This window comes from Maylandia zebra, linkage group LG19 (genome assembly GCF_041146795.1).
Source record: "Maylandia zebra isolate NMK-2024a linkage group LG19, Mzebra_GT3a, whole genome shotgun sequence".
Classification (NCBI taxonomy): domain Eukaryota; kingdom Metazoa; phylum Chordata; class Actinopteri; order Cichliformes; family Cichlidae; genus Maylandia; species Maylandia zebra.
The window spans coordinates 29,567,125-29,582,121 of NC_135185.1; the positions used below are offsets into that span (position 1 = coordinate 29,567,125).

Sequence of the window (14,997 nt, forward strand, 5' to 3'; positions counted from 1 at the left end):
GTGCCTGAGATGAGCATATTAAAAATATCTGCTCTCACTGACATCTCAACAAATATCAGCAGACTGAAGCTTGAGGTTTGAGCTGAGGGATTACTTTCACATAAAATGGACATTCACCATAAAATAAGAAAAAGCACAACAGGATCCCTTTAAAATGACGACAGAAGAACAATATCTAATGATCTGCAAGTTAAAGACAAAACTTCGCCTGATAAGGGGAAGAGCCTTTCCTCCTGGATTTGTGTTATACCTTTTCTAGAGCGTGCATACTGAAAACAGGTCCGTCGTGGGCTTTGACAGTCTTCATCAGGAACATGTCCCTCCAGATACAAATGTCCCCTGTGCATGTGCCTGAAAACACCATCTCCTCTGACCAGCCATACACAGCACACATCATAGTCTCCGTCTTCCCCATGTTTCCCTTGCGCCCAATTAGACCACCACCTGAAAGAGACCCAGACAGTCACGATGAGATGTGTCACGGCTGAGCCCCAGTTCTGCTTTTTAGAGGCTGTTCTGCTAGTCAACAGTGAAATGCAGGTCTTACCAGCTTTATGCCAAAACTTCATATGTTTCACACCAGCTGTGATGAGCTTGTCAGGAAGGTAGGGATTTATTTTGACAACAAATATCTTGTCCTTGCTTCCCCTGAAAAACAACATTTTAAAATGTCAACACAAACTTTTAATTTGCACGTTTTTTTTACACTGCTGCAAAATTAAAATGCTTATATCTAGATCACAAGATAAATAATATTTAATTTGTGTAGTTACGTGTAATGTGTGTTACATCATTATGCACTATGTGGACAAACATTTTAGGCTGCATACATATTCCACTTACAGGAGCTGCTCAGTCATTGAAAGCATGCCATGAAGCTCCTAACACACAGTTTCTGTGCTGATGTTAATACAACAGGAGATTTGGAGCTCTGTAGTTACTGACGTCGGCTACTTCTATGCAGTATGCCCCTCAGCACTCGGTGAACCCGCTCTGTAACTTTACAAGGTCTGCCAGTTAGTGGATGAGATGCTGTGGCTCTTAAACGCTTACACTTCTCAATAACACCACTTACAGTGGAAGAAACGAAAAACATTCACAAACTGACTCGTTGCAGTGAGCAGTGACATACATCAATGTCGGGCATGGATTCACTTCTTTAGAGCGATCCATTCTCTCACAAGTCAAGGCAGACTGCATGGCTAGGTGGTTTATTTTATTCACTTGAATTCAAAGATTAAAAGGTGGTTTTGTCTAGTGTAATTCAAGAGGCTCTGCAGGAGACTGGGGACCTATCCAGGGTGTATCCCACCTTTTGTCTTGTGACAGCTGAAGGAGGTTGCAGCCCCCCTATGATCCTAAATTTGGATAAGTGGTTAAAAAATTGGATGGATGCAGTATTCCTCTATTGGATCCATTAAAAAATATGTTCTGAAAAAGATGTTATGATTTTTATGAGGAAACATCAACTACTTTAAAAATATGAGCAAAATAAGACACCATAATGTTACCGATCTAAGAAACAAAGCTCTCTTTATCTTTAATTAAAAGTAAAAATGAAAACCAAGAGTGACAAAATATGTTTAACAGAGATAATTTAGAAAAAAGAAAAACTAACTGAAAAGTGTTGTGTACTTACAAATCTCACTAAAACAAAAACACACAGAAAATGTATTTAATTTTAGTCTTGATCAAATTTAGTCAACACAGCTACCCTGAGGAAGCTGTGATGCATGTTTTTTGACAGAGATGATTACATAAGGGTGTGCCAACTGTTTCCATTGTTGCATCTTATTATTGTGCTGCTCTGAACTTCTTAAATCTCGCTGCTGACAAACATCGCCCATACAGTTACACTGTAATAAAGAAAAGCTAAATCCAACAGTGAAACTAATAAAAGCACCCTCTTTAGGCTCTCCATCCCATACCCCCTCTGCCAGCGGTGCTGTACAAGCCAGGCTCTGTCAAGCCCCATTTCTCTTTGTCCACCTCACTGTATTTCCCACCAGTGTCTATAAAAGAGATTAGGCTGCTCTAGCTGTCCCTAAGCTCCAGTGAGAGCCTGGCAAGCAGCACGCAGGAGAGCAACCCGCAATGCACCGCTCCCAAGTAGCCACAGGGTATTTCACTGGAGTAAATACTAAATACGAACATCAAGTAGGATGAGCAACAAAACAAAAGCAGAGATATTTCGGGATGCGGATGCTTTCCTGTTAGTTATTTCTGGTGCCTTCGGCTTTTTAGAACTGGAAATCTTGCCATATCTTTTTGGAGAAAGTGACACCTTTAATGCTCTAAATAAACCCATAATTCAGGTCTGGTAATCTAATTCATTTGTATCAAGCCTGGCGAGTGAATAATTATGTGTTGTTCACATACATCGTGGGCGACCGTGGCTCAGGGGGTTGGGAATCGCATCTGTAACCGGAAGGTCGCCGGTTCGATCCCTCTGTCCTGGTCGTTGTGTCCCTGGGCAAGACACTTTACCCTACTTGCCTACTGGTGTTGGCCAGAGGGGCCGATGGTGCGATATGGCAGCCTCGCTTCTGTCAGTCTGCCCCAGGGCAGCTGTGGCTACAACTGTAGCTGCCTCCACCAGTGTGTGAATGTGAGAGTGAATGAATAGTGGCATTGTAAAGCGCTTTGGGTGCCTTGAAAAGCGCTATATAAATGCAATCCATTATTATTATTATTATTATCATATATAGGGATTAGTTGTACCACGGTAATGATGAAAACCAGAGTATCATGCTTGTCTTGGATACTCAACTCTTCAGTTATCGGATGCATTTTTAAAATGCAGACTTCAGTCTGTCGACTGTAGTCTTTATTGTTCAGTTTGTTTCAGGCATCGTAAGACATATGATTGTTTTCGCTGCTTGCTTGTTACCACTTTTCCTTTTCATTGCTTGATTGTTTTAGCAATCCATTTGCTTTTATGTACGTTTTGCACCTTGGGAAACAGGGTACATCTCAAAAGACTGTCTTCTAATTCATTTTCCAAACACGTTTCCTTGTGCAAATAGCGTCTGACATATCAAGCAGCTCAAACTCACCAGGATCTCATCTACGCAGCTCCTGGTATACGAGTTAAAAGTAATTCTCTTTGATTATGGATCTACAGCCAAGGCCCTGGGGCATACTCATGCTCTAGCCATTCAGAGTCAGGCAGGCTTTACGTCTACAGAGGAGCCGCCATGTAATCTAAAAGGTAATTCCCTTTTTCTCCTCTGTTCTATCAATCACATTGTCAGCCTTGCAAAGCAAAGTGGCTTCAATTTAGCTCTCATCTATAAATGTCCATATTTAAAGCAAAAGTGCTCAAACAATCTGTAGAATTAACAGGGAGGTTTGTCAAAGCTCTCCTGAAAGACCACCCTGCAGATGTGCAAATGCTGTAATAAAACTGTACTAACCGCATGGCAGAGAGCTTCTCCCCTTTTCTCCAGTCCCATAGCACAATGGTGTGATTGTCATCCAGGCCCACAGAGGCCAGCCGTTTGCCATCCGCTGTGGATGGAAAAGTCAGTCTGTGAGTGAAGTTTGGCTCTTATTAGCAACATGAAAGCACCATAGCGGGTTTGATCTACAGCAGGTGATTCACTGACTATGACATACAGATCACCACCATGCCTCTATCTGTGGCCAATTAGGGATAGTCAGATGCACAGTTCCCCCTTGATGCTGTCAGACTGCTGCGACTAAAAGACAGCAGAATAAGGTTCTTCACTGCTGCCTGAAAAACTGGTGACTTGCGAATTTACCTATTTCTTTTATGTGTGAAATTACTTTTTTGTTTCCCTGTTAAAACAGGATGTCTAAAATAATTTGTTAGTATTAAAAGCATGTCTAGGTTACATACGTGTAGTTTGACAAAGCAAGACTGTGTGTTACCTGAAAAGTCCAAAGCACACACTCCAAGCTGGTGGAACCCCTTCAAAACAGACATGGGTTTTAACATTTCTGTGTCCCATATGTGGATCGAGGAATCTCTGCCAACCTGGGTAAACAAAAAACATACAAATATCACAAATCTACCAAGTGAACCCCTTTGGATCAGATATAGCCTAGCTGAAAGGTTTTTAAAGGCTTTGAAGGGGTCCATAAACCCCCAAAACCTTGAATATTTTATGTTAGGAGTCTAACGGCTACCTGGCCTGTAGCTACAAAATCCTTTAGGGGGTGCAGAGCCAGACAGAGGATGTCATCATCATGGCCCATGTAGAAACGCTGCGTATTCTGTTGTCTGTTGTACACAACCCCTACAGCAGCAACATGGTACACTATCTCCCCAGTCTGGGTATAGAACAGGTTGCTCCTGCAATCATACCCCCTGTAGCTGCAAACAAAAAAAGGGGTAGGGGGTGAGGGGGCTTTATTTAATCACTATGCATGAAGAGACTTCTCTAGCTGAAATTCTTCTAATGCTGGGATGGTGTGGGATTATGCAATTTCTGAGCCTACCCATGAATGAAGTGCAGCTTTACTCCACTCCCTGGCGCTCTTTCTCTCTTCTTCATAGCTGTTGCTCGATGTTTCTCCTTGCACTGCTCTTTGAGCTGAGGTAGATCTTCTTTATAAACCTGAATGCATGTGGAAAAGTGTTCACATACTGCTTGTTTCACAGTAATATTTTCCCAGGAGATGCTTTTGATTTTAACACAAACCTGTCGTCTATATGTGAGCTGCGTCTCCTGCTCAATTTCCGAGTCCATCTCAGGTACGTCTGACTGATCAGAGTCTGACTCTTCGCTGTTAGAGTCTGCCAGTATCTCTGTAGGTAGAAACAAGGTTACATTACAGCTTGCCAGAAAATTCCCCCCGCTTCTAAATCAGAAAAATATCCTACTACAAACCATCCTGTTTCAGTGGGAGTCAGGGTCAGTCATGTAATAACACTACGACATCTCCTATTTATTAGACTGTCCTGCTTCACAGTGACAACAGTGAAGAAAAATGTACAATAATGCTGATGCAGCACAGTAAAGCCGTGCCAAGACATGGCAATAAGCAGAACTGGCAGCTAAGGGCGGCTACTCACAAGATCCATTAGGAAAATTAAAAGGAAAGGCAGTTAGTATGTGGTTTAATTTCAGAGAGCACAAGGCAGTCTGTCTCTGGAAAAAATATGACTTGGGAACGACAATGCAATTATACTTTCCAAGGTTCATTCACTTTTATTGGATTTGTCTTAATTAATGTGATAGCCGTTCCTTTGCAGAGCTTTATAGAAATGACGGTTTGCTAAAAAAAAAAAAAGTTCAAGAAGAAAGAAATCTAGCACATTGCTCTCTCGTGGGTTAGCACATCAAGTTCATGAGGTTAGAGTGAGGAGTATATTAATTGTGTGACAAAAAACTACATTCATAAAACCCATTATTGGTAGGAATGACATATATGGTGATAAATCTCTGAATTTAGCAAAGGCAATGTTTAAGTCAGACAAACAGTCGTAGCTTCACACTTTTTTCCGAAGCATTTAGGAAAATCAGATGAGAAAATGGATACCACTTCCATGTACTGTATGTGCATATGGAGCCACAGCCAAGAGGGTCAATAGTTCACATAAAGACAACATAAAGACTGGAAGATCAAAGAAAGTTAACCTGGCTCTTGCGTAGGCACTAGACAAACTACGTGCCCAACGATGTCCACAACAACTCCAAAATCTAGTTCAGTTGATTAGTGTGAGCACTAGGTACTGTATCCTAGCATGATTAGGTGAACCTTAAGCCCAGTCGGCTTACAAAGGTGGCCCCAAGCATGGCTCAGTTAGACTTGCGCACTATCAGCACAGTCAACAACAGCTGGATCCCTAAATATCCCTATAATCAGTAATTAATGGCTCTATAACGCATTTGAGAGAACAAAATAACAATGCTTCCAAAATCTCCCCAATTAAGCCACAAAATGCATAAACTCATGGACCATGGTGCTTGTCAAGAGTGTTTTTCAAAAGCTTGTGTGAATAAAAGAGAGAGAGAGAGAACTGAAGATGCTAGGTCAAAATGAAGTGTGCTTAGCCCCGATTAATAAATCCAGTGTGAGTGAGGCTAGCCAGAGAGTAAAGGCAATTATGTTACAATTAAGTGTAGCATGACCACATTGTGAGACAAAAACTCCCCAACTAAGCTGTTTCCTTTTGCTGTCTGCAAGCAAAAAAAGATCCTGGACAAGCCCCCAATTTTTCCACAAACTGGCGAAAAGCAAATGACAAGTAGTCTACGCAATACATTCACTTAAATAAGACGGAAAATCAGAAAATTAAACAAATGTTGTTCGAAGCTAGTAATATCAGCACATGTGCCATGGAGTTGTTAGGCATAAACGCAAACGGAATCAAATGAATTCATTGGCCAGTTGTAATGGGTCGAAACACTCAGGTGAGCTGCATTAGCTGAACACCTTGGGAAGTTAACCTATTGACCTCCAAGACAGGCTAGGACCACAGGAAGACAGTGGGAGGAGTGTTGCAGCAGTATTTTTTGACAGAGCCAAGCCAAATAATCTCTCTTTTCCCAGCGTTTTTTTGAAAGCAAAGTAATGACCTCCTGACTCCATTTTTTTAAATTATACCACAAAGACAAGAAAGTGGTATCACAGACCGTTATCACAGCAGACATTTGGAGTAGGACAAGCACAGGCAGAATTAATGATGGCACAGGTCCATTAAGTATCCTAGTAAGCCATTACTGTAAACCAGCATGTACAAGAGCAGGAACTCCCATAAGTGGAATTCAGCCATCAATAATATATTCGTGCTTTCCCTTCGATAACTTTTAAAAATGTCTGTCATGAGACTAAGGGCTTTTGTGTAACTCTCCGTAAAATGAAAATGAACAGTACGTAAGACAGAATTTGCTGTACACAGTATTCCTCCTGTTTGAAGAGGAGATTGAGTAGACATCCGGCTTCCACACTCAGACTAATTTGATGTCTTGTTGGCAGGAGCCACTGATTTTATGAAATAAGTAATAGCCGTAATGCAAGTCATCACCTACATTAAAATGTAACGCTGCAATATTCCTTAATGGATTGATCAGAAGTAAAACCTACAGTTCTGAAGGACATAAAGCGCCACATTACAGTAAGTACAGTGATGCAAATAAAGCCAGAGTGAGGGCAATACTGTACCTTGAGGTGCTATATGCAGAGCTTCTTTAGACTTTCTTTCGGGAACAAACTTCCACTGGAACACTGAGTGATCAGCACCCCCGATAGTTACTACCCACTGGTAGTCATGTGACCATCTAGCATTAGTTATGTGAGCCGAGTGGCCTAAATACTTTTTAAATTTTGCACCTGAAATCAAGAGACAATGCATTAGAAAAAGAGTATAAAGTTTTACCTAAATGCCATTTTTGTGATAAAATGAGATAGTCTTTACCTTTTTTTACACATGGATATCGCAAAAGTTTGACTAATCCATAGTCATCAGCAGTTACTAAGACTTGGTTGTTAAAGTTGGCGTCCACAGAGTTGATGTCATTGATGTCCGAGTATTTGGGCCATATTCCATTAACCTCAGGGCCCAAAACACATGTCCACGTAGCCCACTGTACCAACTTCAGCTCTTCCCTATTGGTGACCTCCTTCCCACCTCAACAAAAGAGAGCAACATTTTATCTCACAAAGCAGCATCTTTAATAAATAACCTGGTAGTTCTGTAGGATTTTTCTATATTTTGTTTGACCGATCAACATCATACAGAAATTTATTTAATGCACTTTATTCTTTGTGTTTTATTGATCACACACATGCACTCTCAATTTGAAATCTTGTTCAAGGATGCTTCAAAATGCCGATTGGAGACCAACTTGCCAGTAAGCAGACGAGCTACTCTATCTCCTAAGTCACAGTGTATACTGCAGTCTATATTCCTGTACTTACTTGGCATCCTGTAGAAGAGCCTCCTGCCGCTGCCATCATTTGTCTGCAGATACTTGCTATCTGTGGACCAGTCCATATGGGTGATGAAGCTGGTGGAGCCAATGCACTCACCCACTTTCTTGTACCTCTGCACCACACCATAGATATCCACCGAGTTATCATTTGAGCCTACAGCCAAGTGGGCCCCATCGGGGGAGTACTTCAGCTCATGGATGGCCTCCTTCCTGTCCTTGATGTGCACCACCTCAGTCATGTCTCTGGAGGGAAGCAGAGGAATGTATTAGCTAATGGACACCAAATAATGCAACCTCTTCATTTAGAGGAGATTTATAGCTAGATCTAAATTTTCCATCCAACTTTCGAATTGTATACCCACCTGACTCTTAGAACAGTGAATGAGCCATCCTTCATCCCCAGTGCCAGGTGAATACCATCAGTACTTACAGCCGCGCAGCGGATAGGCTCCTCCATGTTACAGCGAGCTATCAGCGCATGATCTATAAGGCTCCATATCCTGTACAGACATAACAGCAGGAAAAATGCAGAGGTAAAAACAACCGGAGAAGAATGAAAAAGTGCAAATTGAAGAGTCAATGATATTTGGCCTTTTTCCTGTGATACATTAACTTTACAACCGGACCCAGGCAGTTCCAATTACTCCAAAAGATCAACATCATTACAAATCTAACTTGTATTGGAGTGGAGGGGACTAACTTTTTACACACAAATTGCATGCACGAGTTAATACTGCACGAACGGAAGCTGAGGCTTTACCTGACTGAGCGGTCGTCACTTCCAGTCATAGCTAGAGGCTTCGTTGGGTGCACAGCCAGCGCCCAAAGCTCTCCCTCACAGTGACCCTGCATTATGAGGAAGGGCTTGTTGCGATCGTGGACCACAATCTCAAAGATCTCACTGTCCTGTGTGCCCACTAGGATGTGATCTCCTCGCCAGCACACACTACGCACTGACAGCCCTGTCAGAAACACAAATGGTAAACATAACCAAAAATGAAACGAAATAACACGCAAACATGAAAGCAGACAGACATTTGCCACTTATAAAAGGCAGCCGTTATTAAAGACGCAACAGGGATAATAAAAACAGGAGGTGATAATACCCATCTGCAAGCTAGGACGGATTTTTTAACAAGAAATACAAGGATGGCACATGTTTTCAAGCCGATTTGCAACTGACTTTTGGTAATACAGCAAGTATAGGATGGAGGATGCAAATGCTCTTTACATACAGTACTGTACAAAAGTTTCAGCCACTTTTGATGTTTGGTGTCTTAGTCATCAGAGAGGCAGTCCTTGAGTCATTTTGCAGCATCACAATGGCCTCAAACAAACAGGCAGAATCATCAAGAACTATCTTCAGCAACACAAAGGTGAGGCCCACACAGAGCCCTGACCTTAACATACTGAAGTCAGTCTGGGATTACATAACTAGACAGAAGACACTGAGACATGAATGAATGAATGAATGGAAAAAATGTGACGACTTCTCCACGATGCTCGGAACAGCTCACTGAAGATGACTTTAAGATAAAGATTGATCCTATTTAGTCTTTTATTTGTTTGCTTCATTTTGCATGAATTAATTGCTTTTTTCAAATAAACCTTCTGTGCTTTGTTAAACACATTAATTAAATCTTGCGCTTTCTTCTCAGTTCTGCTTTTTTTTATGACAGAACAGCTGATGTACTGCTGCATTATTAGCTGGTGATTGTGTTTCTGTATCATCAAGCAAGAGAAAAACATGAATTATAAATTATAACATATTCCTTTAAACGGCATTTCAGCCTAAATTTGGAAATAAATTCAGTTGAGTGAGAAAGTTTAATTGATGGCGTCTGAGTTTGTAAAACACATATTTAAAATCTGCAAAATCAGCAGGTTGAGAGCAGGTGTTGAGTTCTCCACATGGTGACATTTGAATGTTATTCAGTTGTTTTTGGACACTTTGGGAACTAAACTGAATAAAAACACTCACTAGGCTATTATTGGTAGCATCACCGATTTACTGTACGAGCTTAAAACGTTTGCACAGAACTGTAGAAGACGTCTGTATACAGAGCAAAAATTGCAACAGTGCTTGAACTTACTAACAACAAGAGGAACAGTAGAACAAATGTGGAGACTGCTACAAACAGACTGACATGGTTGTTAACTCCGCCCTCAGTGACATTACCCACCTCGGCTATTTTCACCTCTAGCTACTGTTAGGTCCAAGATTAAAAGTATAGGAAATGGGGAAAAATAGAGAGCAAGAAGAAAATGTTAGAAAATTAATTAAAAATATATAATATAAAGAATGCCTTTTAAAAAAATCCAGATGTATTTGTTCATTCACAATGTTGTTTAAATTTTAACCTGGATTATTTCTGTACCCAAATTAATGGGAAAAAAGAGCAAATTTGACATCACCTTTATATCCTTGGTCTGTTTCCCTGAGATCAATGACAGTAATTGGTTTGAAGTTGAGATCCCACAGCCGGACGCAGCCGTCTCGGCCCCCGGTGGCAAAGCCCTCTTCACAGGCATTCATGCTGAAAATCCCTGACTGGAGGAAATGACAGGCTGTCAGTGAGGATCTGCACAGTAAATGAGCAACGACAGAACCAGCCTCAGCTACAAACTCCATAGTGCTGCTCCTCAGCCAGGCATTTGTTGAACAAGGCTTTTGCAATTACAAACTGGCTACAGCGGCCTCGAGATAAAACCAAACTGAGAAAAGGAAGTTGTCATGTTTGCTTTTATTATAGCTTAAGTGGAAAGCTCTACTGATGCCCTTGTTTGTCTGGTCTGGCCCTGTTCAACCCCTAGTAAGATATTTGGTCATCCAAAAAGCAGGAATGGACATGTACTGTAGTTATTATCCCCTCCCCCATTCGCCTATCCCCCCTCACCCAGCTGTTGATCCCGTAGATATCATTTAATCCTGTGGAGGAAAAGGCTGATCCTTTTCTACAGAGCAGAATCAAATAAATCCAGCGAGCATAGCTATGAACCCCGTTAAGTTTACTAGCTGCTTTTACTTTAGTTCTGCTCTGTATGTACCTGCAGGTGTGCAGGCAAAACCCGCCTGAGCGAAAGACCACAATGCACCCTGATTACACACTTACCCCATGAGCACCCTGCACCGTCCTCATCAGGTTAATCCCTTTCCACACGTAGATGTCACCGTTCAAGGCACCTGAATAGGTGACTTCGTCCTTAGCGCAAGCAAGGCAGAGGATTGTTTGGAGATCCCCCGTTTTGCCAAAAACACCACGTTTGGGCGTGAGAGCATTACCGCATAAGCTCCAGAACTGCAAACACAAACAGAAAGAGTGGAAGAGTATGGTGGCTAATAATCCCCTGTGTAATCCTGTCCTGAAACGGCAAAGGCACAATTACGCAGTATTTGGGACCAAATACGTGTGTTTTGGCACGCACGTACAACCACCATTAAAAAACACACACACGCACACAGACCTTGAAAGAAAAGTCAAACTCAAAATACCTAATCCCACACCTCACCCCAAGTCTCTGTATGCCATACTGGGTACTCTCGCTGGGGGGTGGGGGCTGTGTTGTAATCACCTGATCAGCATCCACAGACACACGCACATACACGCATGCTCATGATTTATGAACAAGGTCATTGGGATGCACAGGCATGGCCTCGTCTGAGGGCGAAATCCATCAAACGGAGGGGGAGAGAGTGAAAATGAGACGCTCTGTCTGCATGGAGATGAGATCACAGGGACAAAGCTCAGGAAAGGTGTCTCGAATACTGAGACACAGCCATCCTCACGTGAAACCGAGACACTCATCACCGGCAGGCGGCAGAAAAATGACACGCTGACAGCCCATTTTCTGCTTCACCTGATCATGTGTTTGACAGCTGCTTCGTATTCAAACCTATAGCTTGACTCAAAATGGATATTTGTGTTTCGGACAATGCACGAATGATTGCACAGCAGCTTGATAGGGACTAACAGGATAAACAAATGAGCTCTTTGAAAGTGACAGCTTGTCACACCCTCGCTAACACCCATTGCCCTGACTGATAGAGCTGTTGCGCTCTAAGAGGAGGGACTGATTATCATAGACAAGCATCGCAGATGCCATCAGTCATTTAAGGCTTGCACACACCGTACCAGAACAGGACTTTTCTGGTCTTGAGCTCTTCACTGAGATTTCAGGGAGCATTTGCGAGTTAGGGAGCTTTTGTGGTTTCGGTGAAGGTTAAATAGTGGAAATCATAAATGTGTGATGAATACTGGGACACACAGGTGAAAGTGTGTCAAGTGCTGGGTTTGGTAAGGGTTCGTGGGAGGGGGCTTTGTCGCACAGCCTGTTGCCGAAGCAGTGGGGATGGATGCGGCGTGACTGCACAGACCTCCCTGCCCGCAACTGATAAGGCTGCGAGACACAGGCGCTGGCTAATCCCTTCGCTGCAGAATTACTGAGAGAGCACTGGATGCTGGAGAGGTTTATGATGAGGCCATGAGCAGTAGAGGAAGGCACACAGGGGTAGGGACAACATGGAGGAAAGGTCCCTGAAAATGAGACTCCTCTGAGTCAAAATCAAGTCTTGGCAATGACACTTTTGAGCTCGTCCTCTTAGCACAGGATTAGTAGTATGTCGTTAGCTCGGTTACCTCCACCATCACCCCAAGGGAAAGCTTTTAAGTGTAATTAACATAGAAAGGTCAGTCATTCATTATCTACTGCACTGCACGTCCCTGTACGCCCTGCATCCCACTCACAATTCCCCCTCTTGCCCAAATACAGTGACCCTAAATGTTGCTGCTGCACTAACAGAGGTCAACTATTTGGCAGCCTGCTGTAAGGACAGCTAACTGACCTGAACTCAAGCCGACCTCTGTGGCTTTGTGGCTTTCAGATGACCAAAACACAAAAACAACACCTCTCTCGCTAGCTGTTTTCATCATGTACCCATGACATTTTACTAACCGTGAGTTGTGGATATATTTTATGCTGTTCTAGGCACGTGAGTCTGCTTCTATTTATATCTGAGTGGTGTGATAATGTGTTGAGATTATTATATGCTATGAACACCATGTGAGTGAGATCACCATGTGGGTTTAAAATACACAAGTGAGTTGGTAGTTAACTCCAGACAAATAAAAACTTTGAAATTATGAAATTCTCATGTTATGTACACAGGTTTAAGGTTGGTGGCCAACCTGTGGTTCTGATTCCCAACCAGGGGCTTTTGTTATATGATTTGGTGGAAATGATCTGAAAAAATTAGGTAACTTTTTCTGAGTTTCTTTTAATTTTGGATCGTCTGGCTGAGTGGTGCGACAGAAACAACCTGCTGCTTAACACCGAGAAGACCAAGGAGCTCATCGTGGGACGGCTGTGGAGCGTGTGAGCAGCTTCAAGTTCCTGGCAGTCCACATCTCCGAGGATCTCACCTGGACGACCAACTGCTCCAAGCTGGTCAAGAAGGCTCACCAGCGCCTCTTCTTCTTGAGGACTCTGAGGAAGAACCACCTGTCCTCAGACATCCTGGTGAACTTCTATCGTTGCACCATCGAGAGCATCCTGACCAACTGTATAACAGTCTGGTACGGGAACTGCTCTGCCTCGGACCGGAAGGCGTTGCAGAGGGTCGTGAAAACTGCCCAGCGCATCGCCGGAGCACCACTTCCTGCCATAAAAGACATCTACAGGAAGCGGTGTCTGAAAAGGGCTGGGAAAATCATCAAAGACCCCAGTCACCCATCACATGGACTCTTCACCCTCCTGCCCTCTGGGAGGCGCCACAGGAGCCTCCGGACTAAGACCACCAGGTACCGGAACAGCTTCTTCCCCACAGCTGTCAGACTCCTGAACTCTGCCTCCTGACATCTGACCCACGTTAACTCATGGACTGAACATACACACACCCACAATGGACAACTGTACCCTCAAACACACAATAATAACATGGACTGAACCACCACTCACAACCACTAGCACTTTATATAGCCTCTGTAGGAATTATATCTCACTTATCTTAACTGCACTACTGTATAGCTCTGTGTAAATAATCATTCTGTACATATGATAATTTTTAACCCTACAACTGTTTACAACTTGCATAGTTCACATTTCTGTATAGCTGTATATCTCAGATTCTGTAAAGTTATTTATTTCATATTCTGTATAGTTTTTCATATTTATATCCTGTTCATAGCCTGTACATAGCTTGTACTCACTACAGCCTGTACATACTTATAGTTATAGAATATTCACAACATACTTCATACCATGTACATTATAACATACCATAATAGACCCATTTCTGTAATATACTCACATATCTATATTATTGCTAATATATATTGTAATATATCTATATCACTAAAGCACTTCTGGATGGATGCAAACTGCATTTCGTTGCCCTGTACCTGTGCATATGCAATGAAAATAAAGTTGAATTCTAATTCTAATTCTAATTCTAAGATGTTTTTCCTCATAAATGACCCAGTCATTTGGCGTCACAGGAAGTTAATGCTTTGTTGTGAGAAGTCAAACAGCTGGGAGAAACTGGGTGACAACACACAAAACATAAATGTACAACAGTCTTCGAAAAAGCTGGATAAGTGGGGTATATGTTTGTGAATTCAAAACACAAAGTGATGAGTAGCTGCATGTGGAGGAAAGCGTCCCCACCACAGAGGTGGTGTTTTCCTCCTCCCTGCTAGTGAGTGGATTACTGGGGCTAAATCTCCTGTATGCTCTGAGTGCTATAATCACAGAGCGAAAACAGGCCAGGGGAGCAGATGTCACATGGTCTGCAGGGTGAAGGGCTGGGGAATTATGTGGGACAATTGCTGGATTGCCTTGGCATCAGACAACCCGAAGGGGTGAAAGGAGATGAGGAGGACAGAGAAGGACCAAAGGATTCTGCAAAGACTGGGGGGGTTGGGCGCAGCAGTTTCTGCATCGAGGCAGTTGAGAAAGAGTTCAGGGGGTAATTACTACGAGAGAACATTACACACCGAGAAAAACGTACAGTAGGTTAACCCCCCGACCTCACACCCCCTCTCGACTGCATTGCCCACTTAAGCGTGCCTGAATACTTAGCCTTGCAGAGCCAGAG

At 42.7% G+C, this 14,997-nt stretch overlaps 1 protein-coding gene across 3 annotated transcripts in view; it reads right to left on the bottom strand.

Moving 5' to 3' along the window:
* Window positions 1-14,997, bottom strand: part of eml5 (EMAP like 5) — a 51,349-nt gene that overhangs the window by 24,195 nt on the left and 12,157 nt on the right. For 2 of the 3 annotated variants that reach the window (XM_004540667.5, XM_004540666.5), the window contains exons 5-18: window positions 11,018-11,203; window positions 10,320-10,455; window positions 8,665-8,866; window positions 8,267-8,404; window positions 7,891-8,147; window positions 7,388-7,600; window positions 7,135-7,302; window positions 4,668-4,774; window positions 4,465-4,583; window positions 4,153-4,339; window positions 3,895-4,000; window positions 3,417-3,510; window positions 548-648; window positions 251-444 (exon numbers count right to left, since the gene is read on the bottom strand). In XM_004540667.5, the coding sequence (XP_004540724.2) occupies window positions 251-444; window positions 548-648; window positions 3,417-3,510; window positions 3,895-4,000; window positions 4,153-4,339; window positions 4,465-4,583; window positions 4,668-4,774; window positions 7,135-7,302; window positions 7,388-7,600; window positions 7,891-8,147; window positions 8,267-8,404; window positions 8,665-8,866; window positions 10,320-10,455; window positions 11,018-11,203 (2,208 nt within the window). Of the gene's footprint in view, window positions 1-250; window positions 445-547; window positions 649-3,416; window positions 3,511-3,894; window positions 4,001-4,152; window positions 4,340-4,464; window positions 4,584-4,667; window positions 4,775-7,134; window positions 7,303-7,387; window positions 7,601-7,890; window positions 8,148-8,266; window positions 8,405-8,664; window positions 8,867-10,087; window positions 10,112-10,319; window positions 10,456-11,017; window positions 11,204-14,997 lie in introns of all 3 variants that reach the window. The other variant, XM_012923172.5, reaches the window with a different exon arrangement.